At 41.3% G+C, this 23254-nt stretch overlaps 2 protein-coding genes and 1 non-coding gene across 3 annotated transcripts; 2 read left to right on the top strand and 1 right to left on the bottom strand.

The window, feature by feature from the left end:
- The first annotated feature begins 148 nt into the window (after positions 1 to 148).
- Trnap-ugg lies at positions 149 to 220 on the top strand. The gene has a single exon. It is a non-coding gene; the product is annotated as a tRNA-Pro (tRNA).
- Positions 221 to 3342: 3122 nt separating this feature from the next.
- Positions 3343 to 11124, bottom strand: LOC119732537 (inhibitor of growth protein 4-like). The gene is made up of 8 exons (XM_038206095.1): positions 11021 to 11124; positions 8226 to 8297; positions 7842 to 8008; positions 7084 to 7201; positions 6401 to 6518; positions 5936 to 6080; positions 4728 to 4789; positions 3343 to 3614 (listed from the first exon to the last, which is right to left on the bottom strand). The coding sequence occupies exons 1-8, from the start codon at positions 11055 to 11057 to the stop codon at positions 3575 to 3577; spliced, it is 759 nt and encodes a 252-aa protein (XP_038062023.1). The 5' UTR covers positions 11058 to 11124; the 3' UTR covers positions 3343 to 3574.
- A 3083-nt stretch (positions 11125 to 14207) lies between these two features.
- On the top strand, positions 14208 to 20409 carry LOC119732351. Its single transcript, XM_038205808.1, has 2 exons — positions 14208 to 14356; positions 14728 to 20409. The coding sequence occupies exon 2, from the start codon at positions 14839 to 14841 to the stop codon at positions 20407 to 20409; it is 5571 nt and encodes a 1856-aa protein (XP_038061736.1). The 5' UTR covers positions 14208 to 14356; positions 14728 to 14838.
- The last annotated feature ends 2845 nt before the right edge of the window (positions 20410 to 23254 follow it).

Below are 23254 nucleotides of genomic sequence, written 5' to 3' on the forward strand. Positions count from 1 at the left end.
GTTATTTTAAAGTTGTTGGATTTATATCTTCATATTCTCCTTTCTAAATATTGTAATTGTTAACAGCATGTCCCTATCAAAATGGAAGAGTCTAACATTAAAAGTACCACACGTATAGATAATATAGAATCTGTGTACCTTCCAGTGCGGCCTGTTGGTCTAGAGGCATGATTCTCGCTTTGGGTGCGAGAGGTCCCGGGTTCGATTCCCGGACAGGCCCCGCAGATTTTTTGTCTCAGCATTTTCCAAAAATTCTTTTCCTTGACAAGTACTGCCTTTTGCAGCGTACTTTTATATATGCATAATTCTTCTCCAACATATGTACATTCCCTTTTTTCTCTCTCTTAATAATAGACACGCCATGCCTTAGCACTAAGAAAAAAATTGGAGTAAAAAACAAGTTTTCATTTTCATCTATTAGTTTTCCCTTTCCCCCAGCCAATTCAATTTGTATGAACAATGAACATAACCACCATGTCAACAACTAATCTCCATAAACTTGTCAGAAGACAGAAAAATACTCACTTTTAAAAAAAATTCAGTTGATAAACATGGTTGATAAACATGAAAACAGAAAATCACAAAATCAAAGAATTAAAACTACAAGAGCAAATTTTACAAACATGTATCTTTTTTTATTGCACCCTCTTTCCATCTGCAAATCATGAAGTCATCCTAAACATGTTTCAGTCAACTTTAACAGAATACAATCAAAATCGTGTTATCACAAAAAAACTCCAAAACTTCCTTTCAATTCTTCTCATAAAAATTAACCTGCAAACCAATTCGGGCGATTCACAAATCACAATGCAGTGCGCCACCAAGAGTTTGCCATGGAGAGTCAACTTTTCAAGTTTATGGTCGACAAAATATGGCCCATTTGAATGAGTGTCAGTAGACAACTTGAGCTATTATGTTATAGATAGGGGCATAGCGTTCTGCCGCCTTATAAAAAATCACCATATTAACACAAAGAAAAGAAAAGGGCAAACATATAGTCGAATCATACGCTTACAAAACTACTGACCGGAAAAAAGGAACAATGTCAAATGCCCCGCGCTGCGAATTTGTCGACCATCTCCCACAATGCACTGGGGAAAAATGAACTCTCCGTGGTAAACTATTGGTGGCGCTCTGCATTGTGAATCGCCCAAATTCAATTCTAGTCTTCGACCAATACAAGTACATGTATAAGCAGAGCCATGGAATTGGGCCAATTTCCATGAATGATTTTCCCCAGCGTTTTCTGCAAACAACAAGCTTTTAAATCCTTGCACATCACGCACAATGCATCAAGTTTAACCCTCCTGCTATCTGAACAGTCACAGACAGTCAAAACAAATCAATCCTCTTCCCTGCCATGCCTTTATCCACTGGCTAGTCACCAACAGTCAGATCGTATTTCAAGCAAGCACTGTGACTAGTCAAATTCAGTTAACAGACAAAAACAGGCGAGTGGTAGGCACAGCTGGCTTATCAATCACTGGCAGTCAAAGCAAAGCTGCATCAAGTTACATAAACAGTCACAGCCAGTCAATCCTGCCTTATGTAGGCTGGGAGCTCTTAACTGTTAAAAAACAGTCACTTGATTGATTTTGACTGAAAGGACAACTTGGCACAGAGTGTATGTTTGCATAGGAGGGTTTAAACCTGTTCAGTTTGGTGCCATGTGATGCGATCAAGCTACATGAGTCGTTTGTCGACCCTGGTCCATTTTTTTTTTTTACAGATTTGAAAAGAGCACAATCTCAGCATTACTGCTGTGAAAACTGCATGCTGATACCATATTTAGTTCAAAAATTATGAAAGTCAGAACACCGAAAGATGTGATGAAGTGATGTGATGAAGTGGCCCTATTTTGGCCTGAATCTCCAAATGAAAATTTCTGACAAACGACTTATTTAGCTTAATTGCATCACATATTTGGTGTAAAAAAAAAAAAATCAAAATACAAATTATCATTACATTCAGTGATTAAAAATATTTAACAGTTACAATAGATTGGTTGCACTGCAGCCATGTTTGAGGCATGCGCTTTTGTTCAACAGAGATACGCATGAGTACTCCTCTTGTGCGGCCATTGTTGACAAATTAACATAACAACGCACACCTCCAACATGGCTGCCAAATGCAGCCCCTCTATAACGACTTCTACACATAATCAAACCAACGCTATTGTAACCTTATACACAAGTGCTTAACTAAAAAAATACTCAAAAGTATTTACACTTTTTACAATTGTACGAAATAGCCTTTTTGAAGCTGAGCGACGTGAATGTCAAGTTAATGTCTTTCAACAGGGAATTTAAAAAAATAATCATTTCAATCGTATTTACAATAAAAACTCAAAATTTGAGAGAAGACAAGACGATTATATTTTCAATTTTACAGTTCCTTAGTGTAAAAATGTGAGTTTGCAAAAGATTTGTTGTAAGGAATGGATCGTGAATATAAACCACACTCAGAATGCAGTTTACCGTGCTTCATCAACGGACTAAGATAACAGAAACGCTTATTTACACGCTCAAATTTCAGAGAAACGACAAAGTTGAGACCTTATGTTAAGGAACAACAAACAGTTGTCCCAATATTGATGTAACACTTTGCGATTTAAACTGATACCGTGAGCTGTCATCCGAAATGGCCATTGATTATTTCAAGTTTTTTTGGGGGAAAAAACCCACCAAAACATTGGGGAAAAAAAACATGGGCAACATCTGAATGTCACGTTTCCAGGTACATTCTACAAAATACAAAAAGTTTGCAAGACACCCAAGCTAATAATCATTAGCTGTGCTGTGGTCCAATGGTTACGGTGTTCGACTTGTGTGCCGTGGTACATGAGTTCGAATCCTGATTGTGGGTACATGGTGCTTGTGCTCTTGAGCAAGGCACTTTACCATTATTGCTTCGTCCTTTGGAAAGGTCCGCATGATAATACAAGTCGATGCATCAATACGGCGAAATACAAGCGTGTAAGGTGAGCTTTACAGCTTTACGGTGTAAACTGCAACTTTTGCGAGCGTCATAAACATGAAATATGTTTTGTTTTCCCGTGTAGCCTGGTTTTCCTTTGGAAAATTCCCCACAAATGACATTCAAAACCTTTCTTTTTCATTGTCTGAGAAGTTACTGAGTAATTTGTAAAGTTGGTTACTGGTACCCGATCCCATAATCTGGAACCGGTTCCTGACATCAGCGGTCGGGTACCTGGTTCTGATGCACACCTACATGTACTTCTAAACACACAAACTTCTGGGATATCCTGAGTTTGAGAACAGAAGTTTTTTTTTTCTATTTGTATCTACATTTGGACCACTTCTTATGAATATTCATTGGCTCTTTTTGAATTTGAGGTCAATCACTTTCTCATTTTCATTTGAAGAAAAAACAAAAAACAAATACAATATCCAAATTAATCTTGTTAAATAGATTCCGAATACATATGAAATGTTGAAACCATGGAATGTCTTTATACAGGTTTTTCTTCTTCAAGTGGTCCTCTGTTTGGGATGGGTCACACGTGTCGTGAGGGGAGCGTTTACATCACAACCAATATACATTACACACAGCGTCATTTCTTCTTCTTGTCTGGTGTACATCGTGGGCAAAACCTGAAATTGTATCGGGGAATAAAAGAAAGGTAATGCAACAAAATCCGCTCGGACAAAATGTTGCTTAACCTGTTGTAGTTGAGGTATTTGTGATGGATCAAAAGTCGTCACAAGTCCATCACAAGTCATAACAAGTCCATTAAAAGTCGTCACAAGTCCATCACAAGCCATAACATGTCCATCAAAAGTCGTCACAAGTCCATCACAAGTCATAACAAGTCCATCAAAAGTCGTCACAAGTCCATCACAAGTCGTCACAAGTCCATCACAAGTCATAACAAGTCCATCAAAAGTCGTCACAAGTCCATCACAAGTCGTCACAAGTCCATCCCAAGTCATAACAAGTCCATCACAAGTCATAACAAGTCCATTAAAAGTCGTCACAAGTCCATCACAAGTCATAACATGTCCATCAAAAGTCGTCACAAGTCCATCACAAGTCATAACAAGTCCATCAAAAGTCGTCACAAGTCCATCACAAGTCCTGCCAAGTCCATCACAAGTCCATCACAAGTCGTCACAAGTCCATCACAAGTCGTCACAAGTCCATCACAAGTCATAACAAGTCCATCAAAAGTCGTCACAAGTCCATCACAAGTCCTGCCAAGTCCATCACAAGTCCATCACAAGTCATCACAAGTCCATCACAAGTCGTCACAAGTCCATCACAAGTCATAACAAGTCCATCAAAAGTCGTCACAAGTCCATCACAAGTCCATCACAAGTCCATCACAAGTCCATCACAAGCCATCACAAGTCATTACAAGTCCATCACAAACAAGTCCATCACAAGTCCATCACAAGTCGTCACTAGTCCATCACTTTACTTTGAGTTGCGTTAACATACAAAAACATTCACCAGTAGACTGGTTCTCAGTCCCTACATTATCAATGCTGATAGGGGCAGATACCAGTCTACCCAGTAAGACCTGAATCATTGTAGGGCCACAAATAATTCATAATTTGTAAAGTACTTCATAACTAAACGTTGGCCATTTTTTGGGTTCAAAATCTCTCTCAAAAATGAATAAGTTTTGTAATTCAGGAAAACACGGCTATTTTAAATACAAACCTATTTCAGAAGCAGACAGAGAAATGAAAATTACAACTTACCATTTTCCTTTGGGTTTGGCTGTCAGTCCAACGCAAGCGAAGTGAAACCATTCAATAGGACACTGTCAAAAACAAAACAAAGCAAACATGAATATTTTACAAAAAGTTTACAATACGGAAAACAAGGTTAGGTAAGTCTAGTAACGCTGGTCGCAAAACAATGTAACGCTGTCCTCAGGTTGACCTTGCGACGACAAAGAACAGTCAGAGACTGACTTTTCAGGATCAAGCTGCGCCTGAGTTACGACCGTCAGGAACAAATAAGTCGCCGATTTTTTGCGACCGGAGTGTAACTGCGACGATTTTAACGCGATCAGCATCAGTCAGCACTAAAAAACTTAAGTCGCAAGAGTAGAAAAATTTCAACTTCTGCACTGCCACAGAACATCTTACATCGAGAATCAAACGCAGTTGACCTGTGTGAAGTTACAACATTGTGTGGGCATCCAAACCATCTACAGTCAAGTCTCGTTAATACAAACTCGTTTGGACCTAGCCAAATTGTTTGTTATATCAGCATTTTGTATTAAGAGGAACATCAGCCCCACTCATTGTGCACATAAATGCACAGTTGGGACCGAGGACTTATGTTTGTTATAAGCAGAATTTGTAAAACAGAGTTTGTACTGACGAGAGTCGACTGTAATTTCATTGTGTAGCCAATCCGTGTACGACAAAATGGTTGAATGAACAGATGAGGCCATGGAAGATTGTTTGATTGTAATCAACATGCGCACTGCCATTTTGAAGACGTCACTGATAACGTCTATGCCGAGGAATCATCGTCGCGTCATCGGTGACGTAAGCACGATTGTGATTATTTGTGTTGAGATGCCGTTTGTTCCAAGAGAATCACACGATTACTCAGTTTTGTGACCTCAGGCTGAGCATAACGTTTCTTCTTGATGCCGACAGTTCTGTCTTGGCGCAAGCAAATCGCAGGTCGACCTGAGGCTGCTGTAAGTCAAAACCCACAAAATTCTATTCAACGAATCAGAATGGCAATTCAAAAAAGTCTTTTCATGCATCTGGTCTACACCATGTGACAGCTTTTACCCATTCACTGCGTTATGGGGCGATCCTATACAACAGCACTGCCCGGCTCTCAAGTCACATGTCACAATCAGTCAGTCAGTGAGGTAGGTACAACAAGGACACTAAGCTGGCCCTCTGGGCTAGCCCAGCAAGAATATGGCCAAGGTACTCACATCTTGGTTATCGCAGCCGATCATCTCCCCGTACGAGACCTGGTGACACAGACAGTAGGTGGGCTCGTTGGGATCCACGGGCATGTCAAGGACATCCGACGGAGAATTCATCACGGCGGGCAGAGTCAGGATTGGCGCTACGGCTCTGAAAAACAAAACACAAAAGATGTTAACAGAATAATTTCTCCAGCCAAAAGAGTAATTATAAAAGAAAATCTGATGAAGTGCAAAAGGCTTTGTGACTTAGTCACTCAGTGTGTGTGGTCTCCATTCAAACACAACCTGGCTTTGCTGCTCCGTCAAATGCCAGTCCGAGTCAAGATGGTCTTGAGGAAAGACAACCTCCAAGTTAAAATATATGGAATATTGAGGGATGGGTTAGGAAGAGAGGGGAGGGGTTGGGAAGAGAGGGGAGGGGTTGGAAAGAGAGGGGGGAGGGGTTTGAGGTGATAATCTGTAACTCACTGCCCAGCAGCAGCTTTCAATTTCTTCCTGGACTGTTTAGGCGTTTCGTCGTCGGACACGCGGCCTTTCTTCAAGTTCTTTTTAGCCGACTTCTCAGCTCCCCTTCCACGTCCTTTCTCTACAAAAACAAAACGCAAAAAAATTTAAAGAGGTTATAATCCAATAAAAGTATGTTAGTTAGACAAAAAAATAGGGCATCTTGTCCTTTTGCATCACAATTATTACCCCTTTTTCCAGCCAGGAAACCAGTTTTTTTTTGCAGCAGCTCAAGATTAGCATAATCTGGTTTCTACTCTCACAGGTACCCATTTATATTCCTGGATGGAGAGGCAATTGGAGTAAAATGTCTGGCACGAGAACACAAACAAGTTCCTAGTCAGGATTCAAATTGTAGTAAAGTGTCTTGCCAAAGAACACAAACAACAAGTTCCTAGAAACGGTTCAAATTGTAGTAAAGTGTCTTGCCCAAGAACACAAACAACAAGTTAGTAGTCATGGTTCGAATTGTAGTAAAGTGTCTTGCCCAAGGTCACAAACAACAAGAACCCAAATACCATCACACTCGAGTCAGACACTGTAACCATTTGGACCACAGCACTCCATGGCTTTGTGCGGTTTGATCACCAGGTAAATTGGCACATCTTGGCATGTTACATTGTTCTTTACTTCTTTCTAAGTCTTACTTTTATTATCCCGTCCTGACGAGCTATCATAATCTGTCGTCTGCTCAATGTTCCTCTCTTTCAGCTCTTGTTCAAACCGAGCCAAGTCCGCATCCAACCTCCGGATGTGCTTGTCGACCTATTAACAATAAAGAAGCCGAAGTTGGTTTTAAAATTGCAGTCTTGTGTTTCTGTTTGAACTAGACCAGTGGGCTAGTGGCTTTTGCTGGTCCCAGAGGGCCAGTTCGGGCAGTGCTATCATATAGGATTACCCTGTAATGTCAATGAACGAGTTCAATCCCATTGTGTAGACAAGTCGCATGAAAATACTTCCCATGAATAGCCATTCTGAATAATTTAAGTAGAATTTTGTGTACTCCAGTACCAGATACAAATTCAGTACTTTTGAGCAACCAGCTTTTGAAATTTGGTAAATTTTTACTGGAAATTGAAATTTGGACAGAAAGGGCAACTTGGCACTTCTATTGTCATAATTCTTAGCTCCCCACTTTTGCCTCTAGAGGGCTCAGTTGCCAATCGCCACTATCCAACTTCTGCCTCTAGAGGGCTCAGTTTTGGGTTGCAGACAAGTAAATCGACACAGGAAATAACATAGGTCAATGGAAAGATGCTGCAGCCGCTTCCATAGGCACGCGTGTGTTTTCCAGCCGCAGCCAAATAATTTGGACTGGGCCTTGCCTCTAGAGGGCACAGTTGGCAATCGCGACTTTCCCATTTTCGCCTCTAGAGGGCTCACTTGCCGATCGCTGATAGCCTACCATTTCATAGGTCTGCATAGCCAGTTGGACCTTGTCATCGTTGAATTCTCGGCTCTTGGCGAAGGCTCTGTCGATCCTCTTCAGCGCTTCAACTCGTTCCTCCGGGGCCCAAGTCTTGACACAATTGATGTACGAACCCGTCTCCTTGTCGATATCACGAGACAAATCTACAAGAAAAGAAAAAAAATCATATATGAATTGTGATATCTAAAACTGGTCTCATTCAAGCCACACTGTCCTACTTGTTTTCAAATTTCTTTCATAGATTTTATTTATAGGCCGTAAATTGCTATTTTTTTTCTGACAATACAAATATTGTTCACTTTTGAATGAGACATCAACTGAAAAAAAAAAAGTTTGGGGTAAAAAGTGATAAGAACCCACCTTGTGCTCGTTGATCAAGATCTCGCATTAAAGTGAAGTTTCTCTGCAGCTCAAACGGCAAGTTTTCAATACCTAAAAATGTGTACAAACAAATAGAACATGAGTTAGTAGGCCCTGATGTACCCATCCAAAAGCAGAACGGTGATTGTGACAACACATTGGTAGGTTGAAAGTAGGACATCGTATTTTTCTATCGAAAATACTGTTCAAAATCAAAAGACAGAAAAACTTGGAAATTAGAATTGAAGAAGATTGCAATAATGAATAAAATTGTATAATGGCAACAGGATATTTGACTGTGAACTGCTCTTCATTTTTTCAAGCTATTTTACCGGCACAGCACTGAACAAGCACAGTGAGTTTTTGGGGGGACTCAAAAATTGGGAAAGATTTCCATATACGAAGTTCACTCAACACTTTGTGTACAAACCCTATGAGATTTGACTGAAAACTTGTGTTTTCTAAGAAAATGCTTGTATTTTCTCACTGCTCAAATTGACTTTGATGACATGAAATTGCTATCTGGGGGCTGTTAGTCAATACAGAGGAAAATTAGTGAACTTCTTATATGTATATGGAAATCTTTCCCGGACTTTTTCCCTTTTAACATGTTTTACAAAATATCCTCCACAGCGATGTATCAGAAGAAAATGATAATCTGCAATTATTGTAGGATTCGATTTAAAAAAGATCACAAGAAGACAATTCTTACTTTTTGGGACACAAAATATTATTAAAATGTTCCAAAAAGACAACTGCATATCCGAGACTTGAACATTGTCATGATTGTTGAAGTTGAGCAGAGTGCTTGCAAAATGGGCGCACTATTAATGCAACTGTTCTTAACTAGGCCACAAATTCACTCGATTGAATTTGAAGTAAACACTTCAAATTTCAATCAAAAATTGCTGGAAGTGGTAGGCCTTGCAATGCTTCATTTAAATTTTGAACTGATTAATTTAAACAAGTCACTGTCATGACTGTAACTTACAAATGACTTAAAATCTAAAAAGGGCACAATTGCAGAATACCCGCCACTCGATCTATCCACCTCGTAGCTAGCTAGGATGATCCTAGCGTTATGTTTATGCATAACGCTAGGAAACTCACAATAGCAAAACTGGCAAATTTTTTTCAGACACGAAAAAGTTTATAATATATTCAATATTGAAGTATTATACTAATACAGTATGAAGTATAGACCTATAATGCACCAAATGATGAAAAGATGAATAGTAAAATACTGACAGCTCACGTTTTTCCAGATAATTTTTGGAGGTCTGTTTTATCAACCCACACTGAAGCACACTCGAAATGACTGTCGAGTGTAAACACATGTCACAGGTCAATGCAAGGTACTTTGCATTAAGTAGCGCGCATTGTTTACCAGTGCTAAGCCATGGTCGGGTGCGCTTCCACCGCCAATATTTTCAATGCCAACCTCGTCCCTAGGATGTCGAGCAGAACGCGCCCATCACTACCTGCTCTCTACTATTGGGAACCGTCACCGTGTTGGAAATAAAGTAAGCACTGGGGACGAGATTGTTTCAATGCTGAAAATGTATACCAGACGACTGTTACATGTTACTATTAGTTGAGATGAGTATCGCAACACACGGCAGGGGACCACAACAAATATATCAAAATATGACATAAAACAGTCGTATACAATCCGGATGGTATTGTGGGGTTGGGGACACGATCCAAATATCTTGAAGTGACCGCATGGTGGCGACGTTTAAGCCAGGAAGAAAATGTGTATGCATGAGGCAATGAAAAGGCAGTCGTATTTGTTGACATGTTGGTAACAAAGGTCTCCTCAGTTTCAGCCAAAATATCCGTAAGTAGTGAACATTTCTGGTTTTATTTATCAGTCAAGTACTGGAACAAGTTCAGCAACTATTATTATCCTGGTTTTAAAACAATTCTCGCCGTTTTGAGGAATATATTGCAAAGGACATGGTTCTGAAAGAGATGTGCAATAGCTACCTCGTAGCTGGCTACGAGGTCACGGTTGATTGACCTCAATAAACCTTCTCAGCGCTACTTTATGTACTATGCGTCATGCTCCACTGCACTCCCACTCCGTATCGGCGTAGCCGCCAACAGGGTAGTTGGTTTGGACTTAAAATTTTTTCATCAACTCCCATTCCTTTTTTGTGTTGCTTCGTTCTCAAGCATATTCAAGGGGACTCCCACTTCGTATCCGCGTAGCCGCCAACAGGGTGGTTGGTTTGGACTTAGAATTTTTTCAGCAACTCCCATTCATTTTGTGTTGCTTCGTTCTCAAATAATGGACCCCCACTCAGTATCCGCAGAGCTGGCACGGAAGTTGAATTGTTTCTTTTCCAGTGATTCCAACCGCGTAGCCAGAGATTTTACTAGGGTGTAGGCCTATTTCCGAGTGGCGGGTTATTCTGCAATTACTCCCTAAAATAAAGAGCAGTGAAGAGGGTTCTTTTTATGTTACTGTTCATTCAATCGCCTCTTTTTTGTTTACAAAAAGTGAAATTTATACAAAACACGACACACGTGACATCAACCGCACGCGAGAGCACATTCCATAACACTCAGTGCAGCACTGACGTACATCGTACACCTTGAATATCAATGATCATGCACACGATTGAGAGGAAAATGAATACCTAATTAGGCCAAATTCATCGCCGATTTTCACCATCAAATCCGACCTACCACTCTCAAATTGTATTACAAGATTGTTCCCTGATATCTAAATAACACCAATGTATCAATAAACATGCAAATGTATAAAGAAAGAACGAGTTTTTGCTTACTATCGAGGTACTGTTCTAAGTACAAAGCAGTCGCCATGGTGGTGATTTTTCCCGCTTGTCAAAATGGGTAATTGATTGGCCTGCTGACGTCAATAGAGGTCGCACTGAACGATTAACGGTAGACCGTATGTGGCATAGACCATATTCCTTCCTCCTTGCGTAGACATATAATATTGTCGGGTTTTTTTGTTGTATTAATTAGTTTTAGTGCGGAACTCTTATTTTCAAGGATTAACAAGGAACAGCTTTTTGTCTTTCATCAATCCCTGATCATCCAAAAAGGTCGCAAGTTGCCAAAGAATTTCCTAAATACTAGCCATCTTGTTATTACAAAATACGGTCGGTTTTTGGTTATATTACGGGTCAAAAATTACATTACTCAGGGTAGGCCTAGCTTAGCCACGGGACGAAACATTACATTTCAGGTTGATATTTTATTACGGGTCGATTTTTTAAATGACATTTCAGGTCGATATTAGCATATGGGTCGATTTTTAATTAGGGAATTAACCTGTGCTTATAGGCGATTTTGTTGGACCGGTTGGAGTCTGGTTGCTCATGATAATTACCCGAGCCGAAGGCTCGGGTAATTAGCATCAAGGGCGGATCCAGAACACAATTTTTTTTGGGGGGGGGGGGCCAAAAATAATTGGTCCCCCACAAAGTGGGTCAAACAAATTACGGCGTGGGGTTCAGGGCCCGCTTAAGGGCCCCGAAAAACTTTTGGATTCTAGATGCTCTGTGGTGCGATCTGAGGCAATTTCTGACCACTTTAACCAATGTTTTTTTTTTGAGGAAAAGATGGTGGTGTATAGTCGTGTTCCCTAACGTGGCGCACTTCGAAGCTTACCCGACTTTCCTCGTGTAGTGTTGCCAAACCTCTTTGTTGATAAACCTCAAATTCATGCAATGAAATACTTGTACTTTTACCTTATCAATGCTTGCTATTTAACCTCTGTGAACAATTTCAGTTTCATAAAATTTAATCCGAAATTCAAAAACGGTGGTGTCCGGAAATTGGGCACAAATTGGCGGAGTGTTCCCTAACGTGGCGCACTTGAATAAATCTTGGAAAATTCCAAATTAACACTTACGAATTCCTGTAAACTTGATAAATTCTGATAAATAATTAATATCTTTACTTACATACCCAGCCAAATGTTTGTCAGAAAATTATTTTCTTATTTTTCAGGGCATTTTCAAAGGCGATTTTCTTGGGTCAGAAAATTAATTTTTTGCTTGGGTCCGATAATTTTTTAGTCCTAATTATTATGTATCCAAATTATATTTTGTAAATTAAAACGATGGGGAGGTGAATTTCATTGATTGGGGCGGAATGTGCAGGGTTCGACCTCAACTTCTTTTGTTCACTAGCCAGCCGGGCTACTGGCCCACGGGCATTTCTACTAACCCGCATTTTTTTCTTATCTCGGATACAAAATGGCGTATTTTCAAGCGCAATTCTGAGGGAATTTTGTTGGTGTTTTTGATTAACAGATCAGATAATTTAATCCTTTAAAACAGTTGATAATTAGACACAAATTAAAGGGGTTTCTTTTGATCTTCTAACCCGCCGGTTCTTTTAGGACACTGAACCGCGAGAACAGATCCATGGTAGTCCAGAGCGTTGCAATTGGGTCAGTTTGACAATGGTGACAATTAATTGACTGACAGTTACATTGATTAAAAAACACGAAAAATGCAACTGGTACATCGTTGCATTAATATATGGAATTAAATTTGACGTGACAAGGCTACAGGTATGCACAAAACGATACAACACTCGTCTAACTACAAAAATCAGTTACTTTATTATCATCATTCACGGGTTCACTCCCAATCACACACTACGGTCACACATTGAACTACGGACTACCCGTCACACTATTCCCAAATTCTTCCCAACCATGCCAACCCAATCCTCGAAACCACTCCTAAAACGGCCCGCGTACGAGTTGGTTCGCGTACGAGTTGGCCCGCGTACGAGTTGGCTCGCGTACGAGTTGGCACGCGTACGAGTTGGTTCGCGTACGAGTTGTCTCGCGTACGAGTTGACCAATCCGCGTACGAGTTGACTCGCGTACGAGTTGGTTCGCGTACGAGTTGACCTGTTTCCTTCACTTTGCACTTGAAAATAAAATCGGAAAATCACGCCAAAATAGCTTTTCCTTCTAACTTTGTTACGGGTAAATAAACTCGCGATTTATGAACAGGACCGTTTAGAACTTGATGAAATTTCACTTTCTGTGAAATTTCAGTTTAAAATTTTGCTCTAGCTAGGCGCTACCGGCGAAAAATCCAAGTGCGCCACGTTAGGGGCCGCGCCACGTTAGGGTACATCAACAATACTCATTGCCTGCCTAAGTTTATTGCGACGTCATATAAAAAAAAAATGGATTCGTTTTTATGGGGGCCCGTGGCCCCCTTTGGCCCCGCCCCCGGATCCGCCCTTGATATTAAGTTGTAAGTTCAGCAAGTAATCGGTCTTGATGTCTTACATAAGGAGATTAAATTTCGTGAGAAACCGTCAAACAACTGAACAATTTCTTTCGAGAAATTAACGGTGCGCTGAAATAAAACTAGTGGTCTCGCACCGCCAAGACGTACATCCGCACGCCGTAGAATATTTTAAGTTTCGTTCAATAGAGGGCGCGCCACATAAATAGTGGTCTCAACAAAGCATCAACACGGATGCTGCACAATTGAACAAAAAGAACAAACTCGTTTCCGATGAACTACTCAAGAAATACAAATTGGATTAAATTGAAATTTCGTGCAATTAGTTTTCACGATGTGTAACATAAGTGGTTTGAATGGCGTGAGAAACCGTGGTGCTATAAATATAATATGATCGTAACAATCTAGTGTTTTAAACGTTAAAAATCCACGTTGACTTCCATTAGGATTGTATTTGTCGCGATTAAAACCCTGTAATGTTACGGTCATAATAGCTTGATTGTTTGACTTTTTTTATGAAATTAAATCCTTTGATGTCAAACATCATGACAAATGAGTGCACGAAAATTCGTTTTAATGTACTTAGTATTTCTTGAGTTGTTGGCCCCAAATTGAGTTTGTGGTGGAGATCGAGACCACTATAATGGCTTTGTATTTGCAAAGGAGTGTAGCGATCATTTTTATCAAGATGACGATTGGCTTCGCCACCACTTTTAAACTGGGTGTTAAGTCAGAATGCTCTTTTATTGATAAACTAATTATTTGTTATATTTCATCGATAGAGGGCGCTGTTAAATTGGACCGTAAGCTATAACTTTCTGCAGTCACGCTTTTGCAGTCGCCATATTTCATGTTTTGTTAGTACGTCATCCCAAAGTCGTAAGTGAAATATACATAACTCATCATTTATAATCCCTTTATTTGGTTATTATGGACATGCTTTGGGTTCTGGGATAAGTTTAAGGTATTTAATTTGGGGAAAAACACACACAAGTATAAAATAGAGACAGTTTATAATGTACATGTATGTGCATTGTGGTTAATTACATGTGACAATAGGGTTATTGCGTGTAATGGTACAAAATGTACATGTAGACCCACAGACAAGGCTGGTGTCGTCAATCCTGTTAATTGCCTGATATTATGTGATTAGTAATGATTGCTTAACTTTAATTATAAACAAAATTGTTGTTGATTCATACTTATATTTTACAACTGATTAAAGTAAATTTTGTATTTGTTATGGACAGATTAAACCGTGTTCACCTGATTACAACTTACAAGCCTGTCAAGTTTGAAGTTGACATTTGATACACGACACCCTGTCACATGAGTTTAATGACTGGGATCTTGGAAGATACATGTACGCCGACAACATGAGCGTAGTTAGTAGTGGTGAGCACAGCGTCAAGCACCATGATGGTGACTCAATGTGTGGAGATGGTGAAAGGCAGGGGGAGTTAGTACGTCCAGAGGACTCCGCCAGTCAGTTATCGTCAAGGACGAGCACCACGAAGTCGTCACTTGGTAGAACCAGGAAGAGGCTCGTCGCCAAGATGGCAGCGCTTGAAGCAGAGGCAGCAAGCTTACAAGAGATGCAGGCGATAGAGCTGGAAGAGCTGAAATTGCGTCAAAGAAAGCAAGAGCTCGCACTCAAGACCAAGATGGACATGGCTAAGGCGGAAAAATTAGTTTACGCCATTGATGAGGACTGTCTTCATATGACACCCCCAAATTCGACACCATCACCAGCACTGAGCGACAAGCAGGAGTCATCAAAGGACAGTGTCCCTGAAGCAGGGGATGAGCAGACACCCCAGAAGGAACCACGTTACTCCCCCGTGGATAGCCCGTCAAATACGACACCGAAGAACGAAGAGCCCTCCGTGGACAAACCCAAGACAACCCCAATGGATGATGACAACCCGGAGAAACAAGCCTCGCTCCTGGAATTGGTAAAAAGGGGGCAACAACAGCAGCGGTGCTTGCTAGCAACGATGCAACTTCCGAGAGCAGAGTTACCAACCTTCGATGGCAACCCACTACAATACTGGACCTTTCTGCGTGCATTCGAGAACAGTGTAGACAATGCAGATATCGATGACAGTGCTAAGCTAATAAGGCTTCTCAAGTACTGTACCGGAAAAGCAAGGAAGATCATAGAGTGTTGTGCCATAATGCAGCCAGATGTTGGTTACCAGAGGGCGAAAGCACTTCTCAAAGAACGTTTTGGTAGTGATTATGTCATAGCTGAGGCGTGGGTAAATAAGGTAACAAAAGGTGCGCCCTTGGCTTCCCATGATAGAGTAGGGCTAAGAGAATATGCTGATGACCTCAAAGTTTGTAAGGAAACGTTGGACACAATGGGGTATACCCAGGAAATAGGAACCCAGGGTGTAATGGTAAAACTTGTAGAGAAGCTGCCCAGTTATTTGCGTAATCGCTGGATAAAACATGTAAGGGGGTTTAGAAAGAGTGACAAGTCTCCTAAGATTGTTAATTTGGTTGAGTTTGTTGAAGATGCAGCCCAGGAGGCCAATGATCCTGTATATGGTAATTTACATGTAAGTGCATATAAGCCACAAAAACCAGAGATGAGGCCTAAAGTAACCAGACCAGACAAAACTAGCTATGCATTGGTAACAAATAGCAAGATGAATGAACATGTAACATGTGTTATGTGTAAGGGTAACCATACACTGTTTGGTTGTTCTGAATTCAAGGGTAAAACACCAGAAGAGCGGTTTAACTTTGCCAAGGCCGAAAGATTATGTTACAATTGTTTAAGGCCAGGACATGTTTCAAGTGCATGTAGTTTGCATAGAGTTTGTTCTGTTACAGGTTGCGGTAAAAGACACACAAAGTTCTTGCATCCATTAAAACAGACACCGTCGTCTAGTGTTGGAGATGCTAGACCAGCTGGGCTGGAGGCAACAGCGCAAAGTAGCTTCACTGAGACGGACCTCGGCACTTCTTGCGTCACAGGGGTCGGGGTGTACAGAGTCGCCCTACCCATTGTTGCAGTGAAGGTCAGTGCAGTAGATGGTGATTGTAGCATCGACACTTATGCTCTTCTTGACAATGGTTCCACAAGCAGTTTCTGTACGGAGGAGCTTGCATCTCAACTGAACATTGAGGGTAAAAGGCAATCTTTGACCCTAACCACAATGACAAAGGCAAAGGTAAAGACTGAAACAACCGTCGTCAGCTTGGTGGTGAACAGTTTCGACCAACAAGGAGCAGTTAATCTGGATAAGGTCTATACACGGCACTCACTCCCGATTAATGATGACAACATAGCTGAGCCAGAAGACATCAAGAAATGGCCACATCTGCAAGACATCAGCATCCCCCAAGTTGAGAAGGGAAAGGTACATCTATTGATTGGTCAAGACTCGCCAGATGCTCTCGTACCATTGGAAGTGAGAAGTGGTGAAACAAAGGCACCCTATGCTACCAGAACTCGGCTTGGATGGTCCTTAAATGGGCCATTAGGAATGTCCAGAAGGGCTGCGGTCACGTCAAGCTATGTGGCAGTTGATGACACTCTCGAGCAACAGCTTCAGAGATTCTGGAAATTGGATGCTGTTGAGTCACTGTATGATGATGACAAGGGCATGTCAGTCCAAGACAAGAGAGCAATTGCATTGTGGGAGAAGACTGTTTGCCTGAAGGATGGGCACTATGAATTGCCAATACCCTTCAAGAACAACCCGCAAAGGCTTGCTGATAATCGAATGGTCGCAGAGCAACACCTAACATCATTGGGCAGACGTCTGAAGAGGGACTGTCAGTTGAAGGCACGCTATACAGAAGGCATGAAGGAGTTGGTAGGTAATGGATATGCTGAGGTAGTTGTAGGGGATGATTGTGTAACAGATGCAGCCATATGGTATCTACCACATCATCCGGTACTCGATTCGGGTAAACAAGGGAAGATGCGGATCGTCTTCGATTGTGCCGCTAAACACAATGGTCAGTCCTTGAACACGCAGACAATCAGTGGGCCAGACCTGACAAACAAATTGTTGGGCGTACTCCTGCGCTTTCGACAAGAGCAAGTGGCAGTTTTGGCAGACATTCGCGCCATGTTCCACCAGGTCAGAGTGTCTCCAGAAAACCGAGACGTCTTGCGTTACCTTTGGTGGCCTGACGGAGATACTTCACTTGAACCGGCTGTGCACAGGATGACTGCACACCCATTCGGCGGGACATGGAGTCCCAGTTGCTGTTCCTTTGCTTTACGACGTACTGCAGAAGACAACCGTCAAGATTTCCATCCAGACACAGTTGGCTGCGTCAAGCGCAGTTTCTACGTCGACGACTGCCTAGTCTCACTAGCAACAGAAGCTGAGGCTATCCGGGTTTCTCGAGAGTTGCGAGAACTTTTGTCCAGAGGTGGTTTTCAATTAACGAAGTGGTTGAGTAACAGCCCTGAAGTTCTTGAGTCTATCCCACAAGAAGATAGAGCTGTGGGTGTCAGGGGGCTAGACCTGAATCATGAAGCTCTACCTACAGAGAGGGCCTTGGGTATGCAGTGGGATGTCGAGACTGATTGCTTTGGATATAAAGTGAGTCAGAAGGAGAAACCCTTGACAAGGAGGGGGTTGCTAAGTATTGTATCCTCCATCTATGACCCGCATGGATTTGCTAGTCCCTTCACGCTGTTAGCCAAAAGGATCGTCCAAGACTTAAGCAGGAAGAAGTTGGGTTGGGACGAAGCACTGCCGTCACGACACAGAGAGGATTGGCAACACTGGAAACAGGACTTGGGAAAACTCGAACAGCTGCGGATAAACCGATGTATCAAGCCTTATGGGTACAAGGATGGTGTCAGTTATCAGTTACATCACTTTTCCGATGCGTCTGAGGCAGCGTACGGAGCTGTTACTTACCTTCGTATGGTGAATTCTGCAGGCCTCAGTCACACGTGTTTGCTGTTGTCAAAGTCACGTCTGGCACCTTTAAAAAAGGTTACGATACCAAGACTCGAGCTGACAGCTGCGACACTCTCTGTGAGGCTGGATGCAATGATCAAGAAGGAGTTAGACCTACCTTTGGAAGAATCAGTCTTCTGGACTGATAGCACAATAGTGCTTCGATACATCAATAACGAAGAGAAGCGTTTCCACACCTTTGTGGGGAACAGAGTAGCCGTCATCCAGAACCAGTCAAGTTCTCATCAGTGGCGCCATGTGAAAAGCGGGCTAAATCCGGCAGATATTGTCACGAGAGGACAAATGGCGGATGAGCTGCTGGCCAACCAGAAGTGGTTGATTGGTCCTGAATTCTTGCGCCAAGATGGCCACCTGTGGCCAAGTTTACCAATCTCGACAACCCTTAACGATAACGATCCAGAAGTAAAGCCTGAGAAGGAGATAGTCACCGTTTACGCCACCGAGCGTAAGGATTCAGCTAATCCAACCGACAGATTGATAGCCAGGCACTCCTCATGGTATGAGCTGAAAAGAAGTGTTGCATGGATTATGCGAGTGGCTGATAGTCTGCTAAGAAGAATCAGGAAGCAACCGGCAGTACAAGACATGAAGACACTGACAACAAACGACCTGGCTAGGGCAGAGGCTTCTATCATAAGATACATTCAAGCCCAGTCATTTCAAGAGGAGTTCAGCCACTTGAAGAAGGGTGAAGATAAGATTCAGAAGCTAAAAGCTGAAATGAAGAAGAAAGGTCAACTGTACAAGTTGGATCCTATCCTGACAGAAGACGGCATCATCAGAGTTGGGGGACGATTGCGGAATGCCCCGGGGAATATGTCAAATCAACCACCCATATTGCCAAAGGGCAACCATGTGGTCTCTCTCATCATGAAGCACTACCATCTGGAATCTGGTCATTCTGGGAGGGAGTATGTTCTGTCACTGATACGACAAAGATTCTGGATCATCAAGGCTAGATCTATGCTGCGTAGAGTTTTGAGCAATTGCTTCGAGTGTAGACGAAGATCTGCAGTTCCGGTCCAGCAAAAGATGGCAGACTTACCATCTGACAGAGTTACCCCAGGCAGACCACCATTCTCATTTGTTGGAGTCGACTGTTTTGGACCATTTCTGGTGAAACAGGGTAGAAATCAGATCAAACGATACGGTTGTATATTCACATGTCTAACATCTCGAGCGGTACACATAGAAGTTCTGCACACATTGGATACTGATTCCTTCATAAACGGCATGCAGAGATTTATCTGTCGGCGAGGACAACCAATAGAGCTGAGGTCTGACAATGGCTCTAATTTCATTGGGGCTGAGCGTGAGCTCAAGGAAGCTTGGAAAGGGTTGAGTCAAGAGAAGGTTGACAAGTGCCTTCTAAAGAAGGGAATCCAGTGGAAGTTCAACCCCCCGACCGCTTCCCACATGGGAGGCGTATGGGAAAGACAAATAAGGTCGACACGCAGGCTGTTGAGTTCACTGATGACAGAGCAAGTAGTAAGCGATGAAACCTTGTCAACTGTAATGTGTCTAGTCGAATGTATCATAAACAACAGGCCGATTACCACCGTTTCAGACGACATCAATGACTTGGAGCCACTCACACCAAATCACCTACTACTTCTTCGTGGTGCACCCCATTCCCTTGGTGAATTCGACAAAAAGGAGATGTACACACGGAGAAGATGGAAGCAAGCACAATATCTTGCTGATGTATTCTGGAGAAGGTGGATCCGAGAATACCTCCCCACACTTCAGAAGAGACAGAAATGGCTTGAGCCCAAAGGGAACATCATGGTTGGCGACTTAGTACTTATTGTCGACAATGACCTCCCTAGAAACAAATGGCTTCTCGGGCGTGTTCTTGAAACTTACCCTGGGAAGGATCAGCTTGTAAGAGTGGTCAAAGTTAAAACCAAGTCATCCATTCTGACTAGGCCAGTGCAGAAGTTGTGTCTCTTAGAGTCAGTGGATAAGGAATAGTAGACTACATGTATGTATATGGTCTTCATCAGATTTGTAGCTTGTGTCAAAACCTAAAGTTCCAGCGCCAAGTTTCTTGTAAGGTTATTTGTAATTGTACATTATAATTTGGAATGATGTTATTGTTGCAATCGTATAATCATGTGACAATGTTTAAAGGTATGAAGCACCCGATTTGTTAAAATAGTTGCATTCTGCTTAAAGTTGAGATTAAGTAGTAAATGCCGTATTGAGTAGAAAATGACATTTAAGGGGTCGGAATGTTAAGTCAGAATGCTCTTTTATTGATAAACTAATTATTTGTTATATTTCATCGATAGAGGGCGCTGTTAAATTGGACCGTAAGCTATAACTTTCTGCAGTCACGCTTTTGCAGTCGCCATATTTCATGTTTTGTTAGTACGTCATCCCAAAGTCGTAAGTGAAATATACATAACTCATCATTTATAATCCCTTTATTTGGTTATTATGGACATGCTTTGGGTTCTGGGATAAGTTTAAGGTATTTAATTTGGGGAAAAACACACACAAGTATAAAATAGAGACAGTTTATAATGTACATGTATGTGCATTGTGGTTAATTACATGTGACAATAGGGTTATTGCGTGTAATGGTACAAAATGTACATGTAGACCCACAGACAAGGCTGGTGTCGTCAATCCTGTTAATTGCCTGATATTATGTGATTAGTAATGATTGCTTAACTTTAATTATAAACAAAATTGTTGTTGATTCATACTTATATTTTACAACTGATTAAAGTAAATTTTGTATTTGTTATGGACAGATTAAACCGTGTTCACCTGATTACAACTTACAAGCCTGTCAAGTTTGAAGTTGACATTTGATACACGACACCCTGTCACACTGGGGTGGTCAACTTCGGCAGGCAATGTGTCCCCAAAGTTATCAGATTACCCCCCCCCCCCCCCCCACACCATCAAAAATAAACTACGCATTTCAACTTCGCCGTCGCGGAGTTGCTCAACCAAATCTATGAATTTGTGTATTAATATTTAGCATACAATTACACGCACTTCCAGTGTTTTTAATGCTCACAACTCTTGATCGCCAAGGCGTTTGAAATTTTAATCTTTTAAATCTAGTATTTCTTGAGTTGTTGCCCCCAAAACGAGTTCGTTCTGTATTTCGAAACTGAATATTCCTCCAGTGCCTTGTCATGATGACTGTGTTACATAATGAGATTTAATTTCATGAGAATTCATCAAACAATAGAAACAAATATAGTATTTTAAACGTTTATTTTCAAGACCGATCACTTGCTGAACTTACAACTTAATATAGCTTGACCTGATGAGCTCGGCCGGTTATTGCTCAAACAAAGAGTGTATTATTATTATTTTTACATGGACGTTGACTTTTGGTTTTTCATTTGGTTTGTATTTTTCACGTTTAAAATACTGTATTTGTTTCGGGTATGCTCTTTTTCATTGTTTGATGGTTTCTCATGAAATTAAATCTCATGATGTAACACAGTCATCATGACAAATCACTGAATATTAAATTTTGAAATACAGAACAAACTCGAGTTTTGGGGCAACAACTCAAGAAATACACGTTACATTAAAATGAATTTTCGTGCACTCATTTGTCATTATGTTTGACATGAACAGATTTAATTTCATAAGAAAAGGTCAAACAATCAAGTTATTATGACCGTAACAATACAGGGTTTTAATCGAGACAAATACAATCCTAATGGAAGTCAACGTGGATTTTTATTGTCTCCACAAAAGTCCATCACTTGTAATTGTGCCAACTTAATTCGTTTGGGCAGATCGTATCCACGTTGATAGAAGTCTTTGCGGTGTGTGAATGGTGCATAGTTGCTTAATCGCTTTTCGTATTATAAAGGCATCTCTATAATGTCGCCATATTTTAAAATTTGCTTTTCAGAGGGGCCCTGCTTTACCGTTTGCTATGTTATTGTCAATAACTAATTGCAAATGTATCGATATGTGCACCCAGTGAGTTAAAAAACACTATTCTTCCCTCAACCTAAAATCGGCTACCTCTAGTGAACGTCATTGATATGATGTACTCTGTATTTGGACAATGTAGTCCAACTTACCCCCCCCCCCCAGTTTTACTCTTCTATTGGGTAGAGTACTGGTTGCGGCAATTCCTTAAAGCTATAGTCCATCATTTGTAATTTGTGCATTTTGTTCGTTTGAAGCAACAAAGGAGTTCAAAATCTAATAAAGGATACTGAGCAACTAACCTGATAAAGTTTCAGCTAAGCTTCAGCTGTACATTCCGAGAAAAACCAGCATTCTAAGATCTCAATTTCAAATCAAAAGTTACTGAATCATGTTTTGAATTGCAGCTATACGCGACGTCGCGCACTGATCTGACGAATTATAACAACCGCGCGCGCGTGTGCGTCGTTCCAACGCTTGCGCGCGCTGCGCTGAATAACAAAACGAACTACTAATTTAAATTTTCCTACGGTGCTTCTTAAGAATCACCGTTGGAAATGCCTTCTTTCGTTGATTACTTCAAAATGACAGCTTCCCAGAAAGAAAAATTTCACAGGGAGTTTAGTTCCTTTACTATCTTTCAACTAAGTATGTTTTTTAACAATAATTACGCCAGTTACTTTTCGGATGGCTGCAAATGATGGACTGTAGCTTTAATACAATTAGCCTTTTGCCCAGGCCATCGTGGCTTAGAGCGGCGGAGTTGCGAAGACCCGAAGAGACTGGAGCAAAGAGTAAGTCAGCACGCGTACGCACGAGTGGCGAAGCCACGAGGCCTTTTACAACTTGATTTTGTTGAATTATTCATAGTTTTTATGGAAATAAGAAGCGTTCTGAAGGGTTA

The sequence above is a fragment of the Patiria miniata genome, unplaced genomic scaffold, assembly GCF_015706575.1.
Source record: "Patiria miniata isolate m_02_andy unplaced genomic scaffold, ASM1570657v1 HiC_scaffold_24, whole genome shotgun sequence".
Classification (NCBI taxonomy): domain Eukaryota; kingdom Metazoa; phylum Echinodermata; class Asteroidea; order Valvatida; family Asterinidae; genus Patiria; species Patiria miniata.